General features: G+C 40.0%; 2 protein-coding genes across 4 annotated transcripts; both read left to right on the top strand.

The window, feature by feature from the left end:
• Positions 1 to 1248: 1248 nt before the first annotated feature.
• On the top strand, positions 1249 to 10271 carry LOC115355004 (E3 ubiquitin-protein ligase TRIM21-like). Of its 2 annotated transcripts, XM_030045618.1 has the most exons (4): positions 1249 to 1252; positions 3361 to 3363; positions 4864 to 6070; positions 9835 to 10271. In XM_030045618.1, exons 3-4 carry the CDS (start codon positions 4866 to 4868, stop codon positions 10268 to 10270), a joined length of 1641 nt encoding a protein of 546 aa, XP_029901478.1. In that variant the 5' UTR covers positions 1249 to 1252; positions 3361 to 3363; positions 4864 to 4865; the 3' UTR covers position 10271. The 2 variants fall into 2 exon arrangements, with proteins under 2 accessions (XP_029901478.1, XP_029901477.1); XM_030045617.1 differs by lacking the exons at positions 1249 to 1252; positions 3361 to 3363 and adding an exon at positions 1853 to 1921 and having other exon boundaries at positions 4850 to 6062; positions 9827 to 10271.
• On the top strand, positions 8242 to 19934 carry LOC115355003 (E3 ubiquitin-protein ligase TRIM21-like). 2 transcript variants are annotated; one of them, XM_030045614.1, is made up of 2 exons: positions 8242 to 8410; positions 18278 to 19934. In XM_030045614.1, exon 2 carries the CDS (start codon positions 18294 to 18296, stop codon positions 19932 to 19934), a length of 1641 nt encoding a protein of 546 aa, XP_029901474.1. In that variant the 5' UTR covers positions 8242 to 8410; positions 18278 to 18293. The 2 variants fall into 2 exon arrangements, with proteins under 2 accessions (XP_029901474.1, XP_029901475.1); XM_030045615.1 differs by lacking the exon at positions 8242 to 8410 and adding an exon at positions 17373 to 17408.
• Positions 19935 to 21540: the final 1606 nt, after the last annotated feature.

Genomic DNA, 21540 nt, shown 5'->3' with positions numbered 1-21540 from the left:
ATCTACTCATTTGGGCATAAGTTGAGTTGTTTGAGGGAAATATTGGATTTTGCTACTTGCTTTACAATATGTAACTATGTAAATTGTCAAAAATATGACTGCAATACACACAGGAAAAAGTAAGGTTGAACCTGCTCAGAGTAAAAAGGGTGTGTTGCATTTTGGTGTTGAGTATGAAGTGAGTGAGTGGCTGGATTATGTTGCTTGACTGCAAGTTGTATTGGACAGTGACAAAATGTGCTTTTGCTGCATGTCTGAAATGTTTTGTCATGGTAAGAGCCTTTTGCAAACAAAATGTGTTATTTTGGGAAGAGCGTCTCTCATTAGGCCGATGGATTTACTGTTTTGATACCAGGGTTTCTGAGTTGATAGAGGAGGTAAAGCGATTGAAAAAAAACTGTAAGTGGGTAATGCTGCAGGCCTCCAACATGGCCACTAGAGGGCAGGAGAAACCACCTGAAACCCTCTACAAGATAGATGTAGTCTTTATTGTCCCACAGGAAATTTGTCTTCACAGCCTGTACATAACTGGAACATACAGGTAACCCCCCTCCAATGTCCCAACACATATACATGCAGCAAAACACAGAGGAAATGTCTACACTGGATCAGTGAGACAGTTTGTTTAATGCTGCTATGGCAGAAGGGACAAAACTTGTGGCAAAGCGAGCTCATCTCCACCTCACAGTCCTGTATCGGCGGCCTGACGGCAGCAGTGTGACATGTGGGTTGAGGGGGGGGTTGGGGTCATTGACTATTGTGAGTGCAAAGCGTGTGATGGCTCTGTCTGTCATGTCTGAGATATTTGCTGTGGGGGAGTGGAGGATTTTGGAGGCAGCGTGTGTGATCCTGCTGACTTTGCTCTTGTTGGAGATGGCCAGCGTGCTGTAGAAACAGTTGCTGCTGCTGTTCTTCGGCCATCCCAGTATAGCAGTATGATATGAACTCGATCTCCACAGAAATGGTCTCTGTCAGCAGGGATGCAGTGAACTGCTCAAGGGCACTTCAGCAGGGTGGATGCTGTGATCCCAGCTCCTCTGGACGTATGGACCTATGCACGTATGGAAAAACAACCAAAAAAAACCAAAAACAAAACAAAAACAAAAAAACAAAAACAAAAACAAAAAAACAAAAACAGCTGCAGCAGTAGCAGGATATTACATCATTTATGGAAGCCCATTTCTGCCAGAGGGAAAAAAAAACATGGTAAATCATATTTATGAGATAGAAAGCCGAAATTGTGAGACAAAAAGTCATAATTATGAGATAAAGTCACACTTATGGGATAAAAAAAAAAAAAGTCGAAATTATGAGATAGCCTAATCGAAATTATTATCATTTCCAATCATTATCATAATTTCGACTGTTCTTTCTCATCATTTCGACTTTTTATCTCACAGTTATAATTTACCGCCTTTTTCGCCTCGCGGAAATGGACTTCCACACATCATCATCATCAGTGTCTTATTTAAAACTGAATTAGGCAGCACAAAAGAAATGCTGCCACAGGTATGTTTTTTTTCATTTATTTTTATCTATCTATCTATCTATCTATCTATCTATCTATCTATCTATCTTCTATCTATCTATCTATCTATCTATCTATCTATCTATCTATCTATCTATCTATTCGTTTGTTCGTTCGTTCATTCATTTATATAATTATTTATATATTTAAAATGGCGACACTGACAGATGTAAATCAAATCTATCTTTTGCCAGAACTCTGGCACTTTGGCACACATCAAAAACACAACTTGGCCACAAAATATCAGCTTTCTAATCAAAGTGCAGCCAGAGGGTGGAGGAACACTGCAACCAGAGGAGAGAGGAGGAGGCGCTTTGAGAAAGTGGAAGTGAAAGTAAGCCTGAACGACGACATTTTACAGTTTGTCTCTCTGGATCAACAGTAAAAGTCGAGGTGAGTACAAACGAAAACTGTTATTGTGCTTCATCAGAGAGCAGTGGCACAACATTGACCTGTAGACCTGCCTATACTGGATGCTTGCTTTTTCAGTCTGATTTATTTATTCATTTATTCAACTCGCAGCGACAGGCGTTCATATCCACATTTATACTTCCGAGGGCTGCCTAGATTATTATTACTTTTTTTTTTTTTTTTTTTTACACACAAGAGGAAGTCTTGTTCACGGTAACAATCACATCAGAGCCTCTGAATGTGGCCCAAGGGAAAATCCTCTTGAGACTCCCTGCATGGAAAAAAAAACAAAACAAAAAAACAATCAGCCGAAAGAGTTGTGTTGTGCGCTGATTTCTTCCCCAAAGTGTTTGTGCATAAGCGACCATTTTCATTCTTAGTGACAGCGAGGGCAACATAGTTAATGCTACGTTGAGAATACTCGTGAAAATATAATTTTGTAGAATTTTGAAATTTGTATGAAAGTCCTTGAATTGGATTTCATCAGTTTTTAATATGAAGGAAGTAACACAGTGGCCTGTGCTGTTCACATTGTTTTGACACTGGCTCCTGAATGACTCCTTTTCAAAATGTGCCAAAAGAAGGAATTCCTGCACACTGAAAAGACTCAAAGCAACAAAATGACTGTTACATTGTGCATGTAAACTTTTTACTGGAAAGATTATATTTGGATGTTACAGTTTCTCTCCATTGGTTTGGCTCATTTCTTGAAACAGAAATTACATTCTCAAAACTTCAAGATCATTTGGCAAAACAGTCTTACAGTTCAGCACAACACCATAGATCACTTGCAAAAGCTCATATCTCTCCCAAAACTGTTCACTCATGCTTCAGAACTAAATTCCTTTCCCATATAAATAGTCAGTGCCACCAAAATGAGAAAGATCCTTCTCAATTGCTTTGGCTCATTTCTTGAAACAGACCGGATGTTCTCAACACGCTTGGTGCTTTTGCCAAAATAACCTGGATGGTTCAGCACAACACCATGGTTCACCTGCAAAAGCTCATATCTCTCCCAAAACAGTTCACTCGTGTCAAAATGAAGTTTCTTTCTCATATCAATGTATAAATTGAAAAAAAAAAAAAAAAAGGATTTTACGGTAAGAGTAACCTCCAAGGATTGACATCACACGTTGCACTCATACTGCCAAGGAAATTTAACGATTACAATTTTTGTAATTTTTTTTTTTCGCTTTACTTCCTCTGTCAACTCAGAAACCCTGGTATCAAAACAGTAAATCCATAGGCCTAATGAGAGGCGCTCTTCCCAAAATAACACATTTTGTTTGCAGAAGGCTCTTACCATGACAAAACATTTCAAACATGCAGCAAAAGCTCATTTTGTCACTGCCCAATACAACTAATCCACTCACTCACTTCATACTCAACACCAAAATGCAACACACCCTTTTTACTCTGAGCAGGTTCAACCTTACCTTTTCCTGTGTGTATTGCAGTCATATTTTTGACAGTTTACATAGTTACATATTGTAAAGCAAGTAGCAAAAGCCAATATTTCCCTCAAACAACTCAACTTATGCCCAAATGAGTAGATTCCTTCAGTCAGCTCTACTGTACTGTAACACAGTTGACAGCAGAATACAAAATACAGCTATCAGTTTGAACAAGGTTCTCCTGTGAGCTACACATTCAAATGTGAACTTACAGTAAAGACCTGCATCCAAACTCAGAAAGACTTTGAGGTGAAATTTTACTGTATTGATGGGAAAACTGAAATACTGTAATTCACATACAGTATTACACAGAAAAACTCAAAGGAGTTGAAAAAAAATACAGAATACAATTTATAGGCCCCTTTTTTGTAGCTGCACTCTGATTGGTGAATGGTGATTTGTGGAAAGGGCAGTGATGCAGGTGCACTAGTGATTTCACAGTGGTGCAGGTCATTTCTATCAGCTGTGAGCAGATGTTTTGCTTTTGACTACCACAGTGAAGTCAATGGAGTCAGGGCCGTGTAAATGACACATGTGAGAAGTGTTGTGCAAAAGAGGGTGAAAAATGTGTGAATCCAATGAAAAGGTATGAACACATTTGCAAAAGAAAACTTCTGCTGTGGTTTGGAAGTGAAGATGACGACAAAGTGGACAATTTATCAAATGTTCCAAGAGATTCATATATGGTATTATTCATGGTATTATGTTCTTGACTAATTCTGACAATTGAACAGAATATTGTGCATGTGATGACTTATACAATGAAACCAACCATACATGAGAACCCAACAGTCAGTTTAGATCAACAAGATCTATTCACTTGGAAATTGTGCTAACTGTAGGCTAACTGTACTTAATCATTTGCAAAGATGTACTGAGACATTGAGACATGTACTAAGACATTTGCAATTTCATGAAATGAATGAGAAGTTCCAGTATGTTTTGAACAATTGCCAAGAGGTTTGGAGTTTTGTCCATGTTATTTTGAGAATGTCATTTCTGTTTCAAGAAATGAGCCAAACCAATGGAGAAAAACTGTAATTTGTGCTCTTTTTGAAATGCAGTTTATTTTGAAAACTGTTTGACTTCTGGGAAAGAGTCAGAAATGGTTCCTGAGCCAAATATTCCTCACCACTGGCATCATGTGTATAATAAAGTGAAACACATACAGAGAAAACAAGTTTTTGAGAAGTTTTGGTTTTACAGCATATTTTCTATACTGTACTGTATTATACTTGAATGATATAGTCATTTATTTTATAATTTGAAAAGTGTTTGACAGTAGAATTGGCTGCTGAGTCTTAGCAGATAAGAAAACATATAGTCTGGAAAAAGGGAGAATTGGCTGGCGGAGTTGTGCGCTCTACTGAGTTTGTGTTGTTTTTTATTGCTATTTTACAAATAATCCACGTTGAATGACATATGACACCATTAACATTCCATACTTTCATTTCAGGTCTCAGTGTGTAGAAATGTCTGGTGCCAGCTGTCTGCTATCTGAAGATCAGTTCCTGTGCTCCATCTGTCTGGATGTGTTCACTGATCCAGTCAGCACACCATGTGGACACAACTTCTGCAAAACCTGCATCACACAGCACTGGGATGTTAACACTCCTTGTCACTGTCCCATGTGTAAAAAGTTTTCCCCCCTAAGACCTGAGCTGCATGTCAACACTTTCATATCTGAGATGGCTGCTCAGTTCAGGAAGTCGTCTCAAAAGAAAGCCAGCAGCCGCTCAGACCAACGATGTGCTAAACCAGGAGAAGTTCCCTGTGACTTCTGCACCGGGACCAAACTGAAGGCCCTGAAGTCCTGCCTGGTGTGTCTGGCCTCCTACTGTGAGACTCACCTGGAGCCTCATCAGAGAATCACAGGCCTGAAAACACATCAGCTGATCCATCCTGTGGAGAACCTGGAAGGCAGGATGTGTAGGAAGCACGAAAAACAACTGGAGCTTTTCTGCAAGACTGACCAGATGTGTGTGTGTCTGCTCTGCACTGTTTTAGACCACAAGTCACATGACATTGTTCCTCTGAAAGAAGAATGTGATGGAAAGAAGGCTGAGCTGGGGAAGACAGAGGCTGAAATTCAGCAGAGGATCCAGAAGAGACGAGTGAAGATTCAGGAGATCAAACGATCAGTGGAGCTCAGCAGGGAAGATGCAGAGAGAGAGATAGCAGACGGTGTGCAGGTCTTCACTTCTCTGATGCAGTCTGTTGAGAGAGGCCAGGCTGAGCTCATTGACATGATTGAAGAGAAGCAGAAAACAACAGAGAAACAGGCTGAAGGCTTCATCAAAGAGCTGCAACAGGAAATCTCTGAGCTGATGAGGAGAAGCACTGAGGTGGAGCAGCTCTCACACACTGAAGATCACCTCCACCTCCTCCAAAGCTTCCCATCCCTCATTGCTCCTCCACACACCAAGAACTGGACAGAGGTCAGAGTCCATCGCTCATCATATGAGGGGAGTGTGAGGAGAGCTGTGGCTCAGCTGGAGGAGACACTCAGTAAAGAGATGAAGAAGCTGCTTGAGGCTGAGCTGAAGAGGGTCCAGCAGTTTGAGGTGGATGTGACTCTGGATCCTGATACAGCAAATCCCTATCTCATCCTGTCTGATGATGGGAAACAAGTAAAGCATGGTGATGTAAAGAAGAATCTCCCAGACAACCCAGAGAGATTCTCTCGCTGTACCTGTGTCTTAAGTAAGAGGAGCTTCTCTTCAGGAAGAATTTACTACGAGGTTCAGGTTGAAGGAAAGACTGACTGGGATTTAGGAGTGGCCAGTGGGTTGATTCAGAGGAAGGGGACAATATTACTGGGTCCCCCAAATGGTTATTGGACAATATGGTTCAGGGATGGAAAGTATGAAGCTAATGCTGGCCCTGCTGTCCGTCTCGCTGTGAAGTCTCAGCCTCAGAAGGTGGGGGTGTTTGTGGATTATGAGGAGGGTCTGGTCTCCTTTTATGACGTAGATGCTGCAGCTCTTATCTACTCCTATAGCGTCTGCAGCTTCACCGAGAAACTGTACCCATTTTTCGGCCCTTGTCCTAATAATAATGGTAAAAACTCTGCCCCTCTTATCATCTCTCCTGTCAAGCACACAGGTTAGACTCATAGTGTGAGTTACTCTGAAAAGTTTTCATTGTTACCACAGTGAAAATTGAACATATCCAATGATAACACATGTAATCTCTGTGTTCTGTATATTCTGTTTGATAATGTTTTGGTCTCTGAAGGTATTGCAGCTGCTCCCTGACAATGCAATACTTTTCTTTTGAGACGAGTTCAGCAGCACAGCAACAGCCTTATAAACCCCCTATGGTTTGAAAAATCTCAGAATGGAACAATATGAAGAAAACCTCAAATCAATAAATAAAAGAATAACAGTAGCCTAATGACATAATACAAAATTAAATAAACAGCTAAAAATGAAAGGAATCAGTGTGTAAAGGCTCATGAATAGATTCAGTACCTTCATGTTGCTGCTGAATCTCTGTTGTATTTCACAGATAAACCAAGTCACCCCCCACAAGCCCTGAGGAAATAAAGACATTGCCATCATCACTAGTGCACAAGAAGTGACAAAAACAGTGCAGACTAATATTTTGATGCTAACTTGAAACTTTGTTTTTGCTGCCCAGCTTCCCAACTTTTAATGTCATCATGAGATTTTCTCAGGAGATTCATTATCATTTAATCAGGTTTACTATATCCCACTTTGTTTTTGGTGAATATCATTGCTTATAACTACTGAAATAAACCGCTTCCCTTTGCTACATAATTACTGTGTCACGTAATAGCATTTAATGTAATATAATGTAATCTAATCTAATCTCTGATCCACTACTGAAGCATCAAAACTTGACCAATGTACCTCAACTGGACCAGTTTGTCAAGATCATTGTAACATGTCTAGGTGGCAAAATGCAAATGTGATATCAGTGTCAGATCATTGCACATATGTTTTTTTTTTTTGTTGTTGTTATTTATCTTGACACAAAAAAAGTTTTCAAGCTTGAAAAGAATTAAAATAAAAGCTGGTGGATGAAGATTGTGTGGTTATTGTTATGTTCTCTGCTTACTTTAATTACTTCATGACTGAATGATATAAAAACTGGGAGAATGCGCTTGGTGTTAAAGGTTTCAACCTAACACTGACTAACCATGTCTAGCCTATGCTGATGACTTATGATGTTTGAAATGGAATCAGCTGCTGTTCTCCTCCTTTGTTGCCATGAGCTGAGCACCTCCAATATGGCCACCAGAGGGAGGACTGCACCCTCTGATAGACTCTGATGATAATCTGATCCTCACAGGTGTGTCCTCTGTCAACAGGGGTTTGTCTCTGTGATCGAATTCAAAACTGAAGGAGCAAACTAGGGCAGCAGGTAGGAGCTGAGCAGGAGAGAGAGCTGCAGTGTTATACTTTGACTTTTGGAGTTGTTTTTTCAAATGAGTCAAGTGAGTGTGTGTCTGCATGTATGTTTTTTTCTTTTCTATAAAACTGGAAGTGTTTACCTTCAGGGTGGTGACCTCAGTATGGACCAAACTGGTTATTTTGAATGTTTCACCCATTTACAACAGTTTCCCCATGAGTTAAATTGTGACAAATCATTTTCAAAATCATGCAGGGCTACTAAAAGCTTCACAACATATCATGAAAACCCCCTGATTTTCAAATTTTGAATTTTGGGTTGGAACAGCTTGAAACACCCCCACTTTACCAGCCACTCAATATTTGTATCTGTATTTCGGTTCAGCCGAAACTGATTCATCACAAGTATGAGACTGAAATCGCAGCCAAAACTAAATTTGGAATCAAAACATCCACAATGTACTTGCAGTGAGAGGCGGAGCAACACTGGAAAAACAGGATTCTTTCAACGTCATATTGCAGAAAGGCAAGGGAAAGTAATTCAGCAACATTAATGCAGTTGAAAAGCCTCCGTTTGTCCCTCCAAAGAAAATAAAGTTTGTCAAGACTTTCACAACAACACTGCAGAGTCAGATTCACAGGTGAGTACAGTTCATAATATTTACTGTGCTAAAATGTAAAGAAGTAACTGAAGTAACTGTAATTGAGTGTCAGTCACATTCAGTGTTTCTGTGTTGTCACTTTGCACTGACACTTGTCAATACAATTGGCCAGCAATTTGGTGTTGATCTTGTTAAACAAATGTAAGAATTATGTAAATATGATAACATTGCACTCATCATTTTTTATGTCAATGTGTAGAAATGTCTGCTGCCAGCTATCTGCTATCTGAAGATCAGTTCCTGTGCTCCATCTGTCTGGATGTGTTTACTGATCCAGTCAGCACACCATGTGGACACAACTTCTGCAAAACCTGCATCACACAGCACTGGGATGTTAACACTCCTTGTCAGTGTCCCATGTGTAAAAAGCCTTTCCCCCTAAGACCTGAGCTGCATGTCAACACTTTCATCTCTGAGATGGCTGCTCAGTTCAGGAAGTCGTCTCAAAAGAAAGCCAGCAGCCGCTCAGACCAACGATGTGCCAAACCAGGAGAAGTTCCCTGTGACGTCTGCACCGGGACCAAACTGAAGGCTCTGAAGTCCTGCCTGGTGTGTCTGGCCTCCTACTGTGAGACTCACCTGGAGCCTCATCAGAGAATCACAGGCCTGAAAACACATCAGCTGATCCATCCTGTGGACAACCTGGAAGGCAGGATGTGTAAGACGCACGATAAACCACTGGAGCTTTTCTGCAAGACTGACCAGATGTGTGTATGTCTACTCTGCACTTCAGACCACAAGTCACATGACATTGTTCCTCTGAAAGAAGAATATGAAGGAAAGAAGGCTGAGCTGGGGAAGACAGAGGCTGAAATTCAGCAGATGATCCAGAAGAAACGAGTGAAGATTCAGGAGATCAAACGGTCAGTGGAGCTCAGCAGGGAAGATGCAGACAATGAGATAGCAGACAGTGTGCGGGTCTTCACTGCTCTGATGCAGTCTGTTGAGAGAGGCCAAGCTGAGCTCATTGACATGATTGAAGAGAAGCAGAAAACAACAGAGAAACAGGCTGAAGGCTTCATCAAAGAGCTGCAACAGGAAATCTCTGAGCTGATGAGGAGAAGCACTGAGGTGGAGCAGCTCTCACACACTGAAGACCACCTCCACCTCCTCCAAAGCTTCCCATCCCTCAGCGCTCCTCCACACACCAAGAACTGGACAGAGGTCAGAGTCCATCGCTCATCATATGAGGGGAGTGTGAGGAGAGCTGTGGCTCAGCTGGAGGAGACACTCAGTAAAGAGATGAAGAGGCTGCTTGAGGCTGAGCTGAAGAGGGTCCAGCAGTTTGAGGTGGATGTGACTCTGGATCCTGATACAGCAAATCCTTATCTCATCCTGTCTGATGACGGGAAACAAGTAAAGCATGGTAATGTCAAGAGGAATCTCACAGACAACCCAGAGAGATTTTCTTATTGTGTGTCTGTCTTAGGAAAGCAGAGCTTCTCTTCAGGAAGATTTTACTTCGAGGTTCAGGTTAAAGGGAATACTGACTGGGATTTAGGAGTGGCCAGAGAGTCGATCAACAGGAAGGGACAAATCACTCCGAGCCCCAAGAATGGCTACTGGACCATATGGCTGAGGAATCAAAATGAGTACAAAGCTCTTGCTGACCCTGGTGTCCGTCTCTCTCTGAAGTCTCAGCCTCAGAAGGTGGGGGTGTTTGTGGATTATGAGGAGGGTCTGGTCTCCTTTTATGACGTAGATGCTGCAGCTCTTATCTACTCCTATAGCGGCTGCAGCTTCATTGAGAAACTCTACCCAGTCTTCAGTCCCTGTTTTAATGATGGTGGTAAAAACTCGGCCCCTCTGATCATCTGTCCTGTCAATCAAACAGAGTAGTCTGCCATAACAATAAGGTTTTCTCAGAAATAATTTCCTTCCATTTAAGCTGAAAATTTTAAATATGCAAAGATGTGTACATTTTTTATATTGCTGAGATAGAATTTATTAAGATTTATGTTTTATTATTTTTTATCCAGTGTAATACAGCATAATCACTTGTACAGAACTGTAACTTAATTTCAGTACTTTGTTAAAATCCTTGTATCTATTGAGGAGTCAAAATACATACATCATATACATGTCAAATCAGTTTTTTATCTTTACAAAATTCATGGAGTGGTAGGCAAATAATAAAATTACTTCTGTGTTTTTCACATGACAAGAATTCAAATAAAAAGTTTTGAATTCAGCTTTTTTCTGTGTTAATATCAAGTTTTTTGTGTTCTTTCTGTTTTGTCCACTTTCAGCCTTGATAGAAAAGAAGATTGTAGTCAGCAGTTTTACTGAAGTACTTTATAATAACTATGATCCTCACACTACAACCAAGGTTTTACTGTATGATTCTGATTGATAACCAAAATAAAGCCAAAATGAACTAAAATGGCTCATCTATCATAACAGTAGTTATGGATTATTATAGCAAAATTATAGGCGAGGCAAAGTTTTTTTGAGATAGCGCTATTCAAACACCCGGGTCATACAGAGCGCTTTACATAAGAGACAACAGAAGTGTTTATATAAAAATATAAAGTGAGGTCATTTTTGTATAAAGTTAAAATCAGCCTGAATAAAGTCTGAATAAACTCCTAAATTTTACATTGTCAGTGTATTTTGGATGCTGAAAATACTTTCCTTCCTTTCTCGGGAAGTAATTTCCAAATAAATGTAAATGTACAGTGGCACAACATAAACCGTGTAATGCTTTTCACTTTAAATGCTTTCTGGAAAATCGCAGCCGGACTGAAGCTAACTAAGCTAAACTACAATCAAGAATAAATGTGTAGCAGGACGACAGAGGCCATTAAAAAAGTGCAGAAATCTTTTTTTGTTGCCTGTTTTTATTGGAATTAACGTTAAAGGGTTCGTTGAGTCACTCTGTCCAAGCATAAAAGCCGCAGTAATAATTTTTAGGAATAAAACTATAACAGTCAGTGTGTGTACTTTGATGCTGCTGGGCTCACAGAGAGCAGCTTCATCGATAAGTTGCACAGTCTAAGTTACAAAAGGGAGACTCAACATTACATTACAGTGCAGAGCTCTGACTTGAAGCTTGTATAATCATAATAATATAATCCCATGTATTTTTCATAATTGTAAACTGATTGTGCATTTAGTAATTGTGTTTCAAAGCTAGAGGCAAGTTTTTTAAACACTCCATTAATTGCTGTTTTGTTTGTGAACTCTCAGATTCATTCAAATAGCCTCTATGAAATTTAGAAAAGTTAAGATGACAAATGGCAGCCAGTCTGTCCTTGGCAGCCTCTGTCTAAGGTGGAATCCACCATTAACGTCCCGTGTGTTCTTGGCCTGACAACACACACACTAATGCACCAAAGAATATCAGCTTAAGGACATGTACCTGAACGCTGATGAAAACCCCTTTTTGCAAGTTTCAGGGAAAAGTAAAAGTAAACATGAAGCAACCTAAGGACCTCAGCAGTTGTCCCACGGCAGCTTCTTGCTCAGTGTGGTGATCACTATCAGCTGAAAAGCCCTGACCTCACTGAATCATGTCCTGTGGAAGTGGCAGGGATACAGTGTCTTGCTCCAGGGCAAGGTGTTATACAAATCAAGTTTATTATTATTGTTATCATTATTATTATCATTATCAGTATTATTATTATTATCATTGGAGCAATCCCAAGTCTTTGCTGCATGCTGTCTGCTCATCTCGGACCTTTTGGAAAAGGTCCAGGGTCAGCAGGGTCAAGAGGCTGCAGGTTTTCTTTCCAACCAAAAACTGATGTTTATTTTATCATGCTTGTTGGTGGAAAATAATGCACAGAAAAAAAAAAGCTGCCACATCACCATCAGTGTCTGCCTGTCATTATAATCCTGTCCAAAACCAAATATGACAACAAAACATGACTATAATACGTAGGCGGAGCGACACTGGTGTAAAATAGTTTGGTGAATACCTGCAAATGGTTTGCCAAGAATGATACAACCATAGGAAGTGAGCATTTCCCAGTTCTCACTATAGTTAATAGAAATGTGTATATATAAGAAGGGAGTTCATTTAGCAGATGGTGCTTTGGTAAGGCTGACTGGGAAAAATTTAGGATATGGATGATAGGTCAATTCTGGATGCGGACTTTACAATGTTGGAAATCAAAATAGCCTTGCAAGATACTGGATATAGAGACTTTTTACTAAAACCTGGAGAGATGGAGTTATGCTGAGTTGTTGGAGAAGGGCAGTAACATTTCCATTCAACAAGCCAGGGACGGATCCTGCTAATCCTGGAAGCTACAGGCCCATTGCATTGACATCTCACCTATGTAAATGGATGGAGAAGACAATATTATGTCAGCTGTAACAGAGAGGGTTTCTGAAAAACTGTCAGAGTGGATTCTGAAAAGGACGATCCACAATATATGCTCTAGTCAGAGTCAGTAATAAGGAGGAAAAGACATTGAAAATGAAAGAAGTTATGGTAACACTATATTTTGATATTGACAAGGCATATGATTCTATGTGGAGGGAAGGGCTGCTTTTAAAATTAAGTCAAATATGTATCAGAGGAAGGATGTGTAATTGGATAATGGACTTTTTAACAGGCAGGAAAATTAGAGTCAATGCTGGAACGGAAGTTTCTAAGGATGTTGAAATAGAAAATGGTATTCCCCAGGGGAGTGCAATCAGCCCTATACTGTCCAACGTAATGATAAATTACATCTTCATGGATGCATCAAAAAAATCTGCGCTTTATGCAGACAACAGGGCCATATGGATGAGGGCAAGAAATGTGTCATATGTGGTAGAGAACATAAGGAAAGCCCCAGAGAAAGTGAAGAAGTGGTCACATGAGTTAACAGTACATGGTACTGGGTACTTGGGTCTGTGGGTAGATAGCGAATATACATGGAAAGTACATATCAAACACCTAGAAACAAAATGCAAAAAAGTCATAAATCTAATACGAACTGTGCCTGGATGCAGTGGGGGCAGATTATTGATATTTACTGGGTGATTATGAGGTCAACAAAAGATTATGGTTGTATAGTATATGGAGCAGCAGCAAAGACATTGTTGCAAAAAATATGGTATGGAGCACTATGATTATTTACAGGAGCTATTACGTCAACCCCCACTGATACAGGACTAATAGTGGACGGAGGGACAACACTGGAGCTAAGAAGAGAGAAACTTGCCCTTTGCATATTGGGTCAGGCTAAAAGGAAGTGCGGAAGAAAACCTTACAAAGAAAACACTACAGGACTGTCGGGATTCTAATTTTGAGGGGAATGGATTTGGGTGCAGAAGGGAAGAAAGAGCGAGGACACATGAACATCAGGAACACCCCAGTTAGTAGCGTACCCCCATTGGTTTTTCCCACAAGTGCAGATACACATCAGTATACTGGAAAAGAAAAGAGAATGGTGAATGAATGAAGTGGAAGTATGTACCTGAGGAGTAGTTATCCCAAGCATCTAAAAATCTTCACAGATGGTTCTAAGAACAAACAGGAGTGTGTGGGAACTGGTGTTCTACCTCCCTGAGTTTAAAATGTCAATCTCCAAGATCTCCAGTTTATATGGCAGAAATAGTGGCAGCCATTATTTGGCCACAGTGGGCTGAAGAGGTCAGGCCTGATAAGGTGGTAGTATGCACGTAAACTTTTTGAACTGGAGGTACAGTTGTGTGAAAAAGTGTTTGCCCCCTCCCTGTTTTCTTATTTTTTCTTATTTTTTAAGGTTTTTCACACTTAAATGTTTCAGATCATCAAACAAATTTAAATATAAGACAAAGATAACACAAGTAAAGGTTTTTATTATTAAGGCGAAAAAAAAAATCCAAACCTACATGGCCCTGTGTGAAAAAGTGTTTGCCCCCCCCCCCCCCCCCGTTAAAACATAACTTCACTGTGGTTTATCACAGCTGAGTTCAGTTTCTCTAGCCACACCCGGGCCTGATTACTGCCATACCTGTTCTCAGTCAAGAAATCACTTGAATAGGACTTCTCTGACAAAGTGATGTAGACCAAAAGATCCCCAAAAGCTAGACATCATGCTGAGATCCAAAGAAATACAGGAACAAATGGGAAAGAAAGTTATTGAGATCTATCAGTCTGGAAAAAGTTACAAAGCCATTTCTAAAGCTTTGGGACTCCAGTGAACCACAGTGAGAGCCATTATCCACAAATGGAGAAAACTTGGGACAGTGGTGAACCTTCCCAGGAGTGGCCGGCCGACCAAAAATACTCCAAGAGTGCAGCGACAACTCATCCAACAGGTCACAAAAGAAGCCAGAACAACATCTAAAGAACTGCAGACCTCACTTGCCTCAGTGAAGGTCAGTATCCATGATTCAACAATAAGAACAAGACTGGAGCAAAATGGCATCCATGGGAGAGTTCCAAGGCGAAAACCACTGCTGACCAAAAAGAACACAAAGGCTCGTCTCACATTTGCCAAAAAACATCTTGATGATCCCCAAGACTTTTGGGAAAATATTCTGTGGACTGACAAGACAAAAGTTGAACTTTTTGGAAGGTGTGCATCCCGTTACATCTGGCATAACACTAACACAGCGTTTCATAAAAATAACATCATACCAACAGTCAAACATGGTGGTGGTAGTGTGATGGTCTGGGGCTGCTTTGCTGCTTCAGGACCTGGACGACTTGCCATAATTGATGGAACCATGAATTCTGCTCTCTACCAGAAAATTCTGAAGGACAATGTCTGGCCATCAGTTCATAACCTCAAACTCAGGCACACTTGGGTTACGCAGCAGGACAATGATCCAAAACACACCAGCAAGTCCACCTCTGAATGGCTGAAGAAAAATAAAATCAAGACTTTGGAGTGGCCTTGTCAAAGTCCTGACCTGAATCCCATAGAGATACTGTGGCATGACCTTAAAAAGGTGGTTCATGCTCAAAAACCCTCCAATATAGCTAAACAACAATTCTGCAAAGATGAGTGGGCCAAAATTCCTCCACAGCACTGTAAGAGACTCATTACAAGTTATCGCAAACACCTGATTGCAGTTTTTGCTGCTAACGGTGGCCCAACCACTTATTAGGTTTAGGGGGCAAACACTTTTTCACATAGGGCCATGTAGGTTTGGATTTTTTTTCCGCCTTAATAATAAAAACCTTCATTTAAAAACTGCATTTTGTGTTTACTTGTGTTATCTTTGTCTTATATTTAAATTTGTTTGATGATCTGAAACATTTAAGTGTGACAAACATGCAAAAAAATAAGATATCAGGGAGGGGGCAAACACTTTTTCACATAGGGCCATGTAGGTTTGGATTTTTTTTCCACCTTAATAATAAAAACCTTCATTTAAAAACTGCATTTTGTGTTTACTTGTGTTATCTTTGTCTTATATTTAAATTTGTTTGATGATCTGAAACATTTAAGTGTGACAAACATGCAAAAAAATAAGATATCAGGGAGGGGGCAAACACTTTTTCACACCACTGTATAGATGTACGGTTCTGTTGGGGGTGAAAGGGAATGAGGCTGCAGATAAATTAGCAAAAGGAGCATTGCAAAAGGAAATAACAGCACCAGTTCCACCAAGACAGGAGAAGGAAAAGCAGTGATTAATAAGAAAGGGATGGAGATATAGCAGAGACGGTGGGAGGAAGACCAGAAAGGAAGGGGGGATCACAACAACACTCAGGAAGGATCATACAGGATTAAATGGCATGTTGTTTGTACTGGGGGGCAGGAGCCATGGCAGGTGTGAGAACTATGGAGTTGGGCATATCATGCTTCACTGAAGCACGGACAAAGATGAAAGGGAAAGATCACATTGTGGAGTCAGGGAGGTGTGACGGGAATGGAGTCTGATGGGTATACTGGGAACAGGAGAGGGAGTAAGAAGCACCAGGAAGGCATGAATTACTTCCTGAAGTGACACAAAGTTGGTGGGTAGAAATTAAAAAAATAGAGTAAAATGACCTGTGATACACACTGTTGTGCAGTAGGTGGTGGTATTCACCTTAAGTTGTTTGCAAGCCCAATAAACCGAGAGAAGCAGCAGCAGAGGAGAGGAACACGGTGGATAATACGGTGTTGAAACACAAAACTGAGCCGTGTGCTTTTCCAGATCAGATGTTCATCTGTTTCCAACCATGTCAACATGAGTTTTGTTTTCTGTGGTTACAGAGAAATCCAAAAACAGCCTCCACTGGCTTTCCAGGTGCTTTTAAAAGGAAAATGAGGAGGGCGTCTGACTGTGCAGTAATTTAAAAAGCCTTTATTGGCATAATTAAGTCAGAAAAATACATATATGTATAAATCAATGCCATATTAAAGAAAGGAATACATGTAGTGACAGGGAAATACAGAGAAGCATGAAATATAGCCTAAATAAAAAAAAAAAATCCACTATTTCAGTTAACTATATCAAAATGATGTTTGCTAATAGTAGAAACCTGTCCCAAGAGGGGACGTGATTTTTTAATTTTTTTCTTTTTAACTGCAAATAATGTTGAGTCCATACAAAAATAATATAGTGACACTGTTTTATTACTAGCAAACCGGATTTTTACTTTTTTTTTTTTTTTTTTTTTTTTTGTACTGTAAATAATTCCTCCCTGGAACAGAGGCTTGAACTCAGCTCCTCTTGTTGAAGGATGCACTCCGACAAAAAAAGAAAATCCCTCTGGACCAAAAGTGATGCTGTGGGTAAAACTGAGTGACACTCAAATGACAGATAGCTCAGTACATTTCTCTTGTGGCAAACATTTACTACTGCATTCATGTTTAAAACTGAATTAGAAAAGGTATAAGACATGCACTTGGAAGAAAAAAACAGTCAGGCAAATTCCTCGTTTATTTTATCGTGCTGAATATGTCAAGAAAACATGACAAACAATCCGCAGGCGGAGCAACACGTGAAAGAAGAGACTGTCAGCGTCATTTTGAGAAAGTGAAAGTGAAAGTAAGTCAGAGCGACAACGTTGCTGCCGTCGAAAAAGGTTTGTTTTTCTCCATAAGAAATAAAACAAGAGGTGAGTACAGCTGTGAATATTTACTGTGTTGAAATAGGGAGCAATTTCACAAAATCGAGCCGTATGCCTGTCCATTTTACATTAATTTGTCAATGAAATGTAACGTAAGTAGGCTATATCAAAATGAGTTGAGCTGTTTGTGGTGACAGAGAAATCCAAACACAGACTCCACTGGCATTCAAGGTGCTTTTAAAGTGAAGAAGAGGAGGGCTAATGAGTTTGAAGTAATTTAAAAAGCATTTATTAGAATGTAATGCCAAATGCCAAAGCATGATAAAGAATGGAATATGTGTAGTGGCCAAATATAAAGAAACAAACTGCAGTATTTTCAGTGAATAACACTGTATCAGAATTATTTATGCTAATAGTAAAAAACATGTCCAAAGAGCGACTCCTTGTGTTGTTGCTGAGAAAAGGAAGGGATGTCCAATTATTTAAGAGGCCTTTATTATCATGTGTAACAATAAGAGATACCAATATCAGCACCATTTTTATTCATATTTACTAGCATCAAAGATGTATTTATTTCAACTATTATTTCCCTAATGAGTACCCGCACAGTCAAGTTGAAAATACCAAGTTAAAGTACCACATTGATTATAGCCATGATAAAATCCTTGAGGTAAAATTTAAAAAGTAAACTCACTTGCTCACTCTCCTCATTATTGGACGCCCATCAGCCCTGATCTTTTTCACTTCATAAGGACCCTGAATGCCACTGGAGTGTTTTCATAGACTGATTTTCTCCACTGTGCCAAAATGCCACTCAAGGACAGAGTTTATTTTTAATACTATTCGAATATTGAGATTGAATTATTAAGACTGAGTTAATTACTGAGATTGAATTACATTTCACATTTTACCTTTAGGTCTCAGTGTGTAGAAATGTCTGCTGCCAGCTGTCTGCTATCTGAAGATCAGTTCCTGTGCTCCATCTGTCTGGATGTGTTCACTGATCCAGTCAGCACACCATGTGGACACAACTTCTGCAAAACCTGCATCACACAGCACTGGGATGTCAACACTCCTTGTCACTGTCCCATGTGTAAAAAGCCTTTTCCCCTAAGACCTGAGCTGCATGTCAACACTTTCATATCTGAGATGGCTGCTCAGTTCAGGAAGTCGTCTCAAAAGAAAGCCAGCAGCCACTCAGACCAACGATGTGCCAAACCAGGAGAAGTTCCCTGTGACGTCTGCACCGGGACAAAACTGAAGGCCCTGAAGTCCTGCCTGGTGTGTCTGGCCTCCTACTGTGAGACTCACCTGGAGCCTCATCAGAGAATCACAGGCCTGAAAACACATCAGCTGATCCATCCTGTGGACAACCTGGAAGGCAGAATGTGTAAGAAGCACGATAAACTACTGGAGCTTTTCTGCAAGACTGACCAGATGTGTGTATGTCTGTTCTGCACCTTTTCAGACCACAAGTCACATGACATTGTTCCTCTGAAAGAAGAATATGAAGGAAAGAAGGCTGAGCTGGGGAAGACAGAGGCTGAAATTCAGCAGATGATCCAGAAGAGACGAGTGAAGATTCAGGAGATCAAACGATCAGTGGAGCTCAGCAGGGAAGATGCAAAGAGAGAGATGGCAGACAGTGTGCGGGTCTTCACTTCTCTGATGCAGTCTGTTGAGAGAGGCCAGGCTGAGCTCATTGACATGATTGAAGAGAAGCAGAAAACAACAGAGAAACAGGCTGAAGGCTTCATCAAAGAGCTGCAACAGGAAATCTCTGAGCTGATGAGGAGAAGCACTGAGGTGGAGCAGCTCTCACACACTGAAGACCACCTCCACCTCCTCCAAAGCTTTCCATCCCTCAGCGTTCCACCACACACCAAGAATTGGACAGAGGTCAGAGTCCATCGCTCATCATATGTGGGGAGTGTGAGGACAGCTGTGGCTCAGCTGGAGGAGACGCTCAGTAAAGAGATGAAGAAGCTGCTTGAGGCTGAGCTGAAGACGGTCCAGCACTTTGAGGTGGATGTGACTCTGGATCCTGATACAGCACATCCTGCTCTCATCCTGTCTGATGATGGGAAACAAGTAAATCATGGTAATGTAAAGAAGAATCTCCCAGACAACCCAGAGAGATTTTCTTCTTGTGTGTCTGTCTTAGGAAAGCAGAGCTTCTCTTCAGGAAGATTTTACTACGAGGTTCAGGTTAAAGGGAAGACTGACTGGGATTTAGGAGTGGCCAGAGAGTCGATCAACAGGAAGGGACAAATCACAACGAGCCCCAAGAATGGCTACTGGACCATATGGCTGAGGAATGAAAATGAGTACAAAGCTCTTGCTGATCCTCGTGTCCGTCTCTCTCTGAAGTCTCAGCCTCAGAAGGTGGGGGTGTTTGTGGATTATGAGGAGGGTCTGGTCTCCTTTTATGACGTAGATGCTGCAGCTCTTATCTACTCCTATAGCGGCTGCAGCTTTACTGAGAAACTTTACCCATTCTTCAGTCCTCATCTTAATCATGATGGTAAAAACTCGACCCCTCTGACCATCTGTCCTGTCAATCAAACAGATTAGTCTGCCATAACAATAAGGTTTTCTCAGAAATCATTTCTTCCATTTAACCTGAAATTTTTAAATATGCAAAGATGTGTACATTTTTTATATTGTTGAGATAGTATTTAGTAAGATTTATGTTTTATTATGTTTTATCCAGTGTAATACAGCATAATCACTTGTACAGAACTGTAGCTTAACTTCACTACTTTCTTAAAATCGTTTTAACACATCTGTCGAGGTGTAAAAGTACATATATAATATTCATGTCAAATCAGAGTCTTTTATCATGACAAAATTACTGGAGTTGTTTGCAAAAAATGCAAAATTTTTAATTCTGTGTTTATCACAAGACAAGACTCTATTAAAATAAAAATATTAGAATTCAGCTTTTCTGTGTCTATATCTTTTTTTTTTTGTCCACTTACGGCCTTGATAGAAAAGAAGACTGTAGTCAGCACAGTTTTACTGAGGTACTTTATAATAACTATGATCCTTTTGCATTATGATACTGATTGATTACCAAAATAAAGTCAAGATGAACTAAAATTGCGTATCTATTATAACAGTAGTGACACTATAGTAATATATTACAATAAAACTCAATATTGCACATTAGAAGTGAGTTTCATGTTATACATACTTCATATTAATTTCCCACAGGAAAATTATAGCAACATTATAGGCCAGGCAAAGTTTATTGAGATAGCCCATTTCAAACACCCTGTTCATAGTCGTAGTAATTTATTTTTCAAGTGTCATGCAGCAAAAGGCGACCTGTCTGCATGGGCTTACAAGCCTCTACAGAGCATAATCAACACGAACAGCAACAAAATGAAAAGTATAGAGCAGCTTCATTCATATTAAACAGTATCCCAGCCAAAAAAAGAAAAACCCTGACCTTGCTGAATCATGTCCTGTGGAAGTGTCAGGGATGCAGTGTCTTGCTCCAGGGAACTTCAGCAGGGTGGATGCTTGCTATCATGGTCACAAGAGGACCGCTCCTGTGATAATATTACTGCTCCAAATGTGATATTTTGCATGTGAACATGAGTGACAATTTACATTTTAAATAAGCAACTGTAATTATAATTAAAGATATCAGTACCAATATCTTACCAATCAATGATTATTCATATGCATTTCACTTTTTTATAGATTCTGGCTGATCTGGTTTATGTTTTATTCTCAGTTAAATAATATTTTTTCCTGGGATGTATCCCATTGCTGCCTACGGTTGCAGCCCAGCAATTTTACCATATTGATTCCCAACATAGATCTGGGCAAAATATTCTCACGTGGTTAATTTTAGGGTCATGGCTGGGTGGAAGAGCTTTTGCTGATGTCATGTTAAGGCTTTTTTAGCCAACAGGCAATAGACACAACAGTTTTTCTGACCAATCACAGGAGGATCTGTACTGAGATTCAGAATCACACCAAAGTCGTTTTGAGGGTAATAATAATGTTATTAATAATGATAATATATATTATACCTTCTCTGCTAACACTTGGTGGTGATTTGATGTGGTTCCCCAGTGTAGTTACTTCACACTTAAAGAGAATAGAGCATTATGGAGAAAAAAAGAATGAAACAACCTCTGTGCCCGTAGAACTAATATTTTAGCAG

Source organism: Myripristis murdjan, chromosome 23, assembly GCF_902150065.1.
Source record: "Myripristis murdjan chromosome 23, fMyrMur1.1, whole genome shotgun sequence".
NCBI classification, from domain to species: Eukaryota; Metazoa; Chordata; class Actinopteri; order Holocentriformes; family Holocentridae; genus Myripristis; species Myripristis murdjan.
The sequence above is the reverse complement of the archived record's forward strand: the minus strand, read 5'-3'. Positions and strand labels throughout refer to the sequence as shown.

What these genes read in the sequence shown, in the direction of transcription:
- LOC115355004 (XM_030045618.1), top strand. Translation starts at nt 4,866, where the DNA reads ATGTCTGGTGCCAGCTGTCTGCTATCTGAAGATCAGTTCCTGTGCTCC. An exon ending in CTCCCAGACAACCCAGAGAG is followed by an intron (nt 6,071 to 9,834) that starts ATTCTCTCGCTG and finishes CAACCCAGAGAG; the next exon opens with ATTTTCTTATTGTGTGTCTG.
- LOC115355003 (XM_030045614.1), top strand. Translation starts at nt 18,294, where the DNA reads ATGTCTGCTGCCAGCTGTCTGCTATCTGAAGATCAGTTCCTGTGCTCC.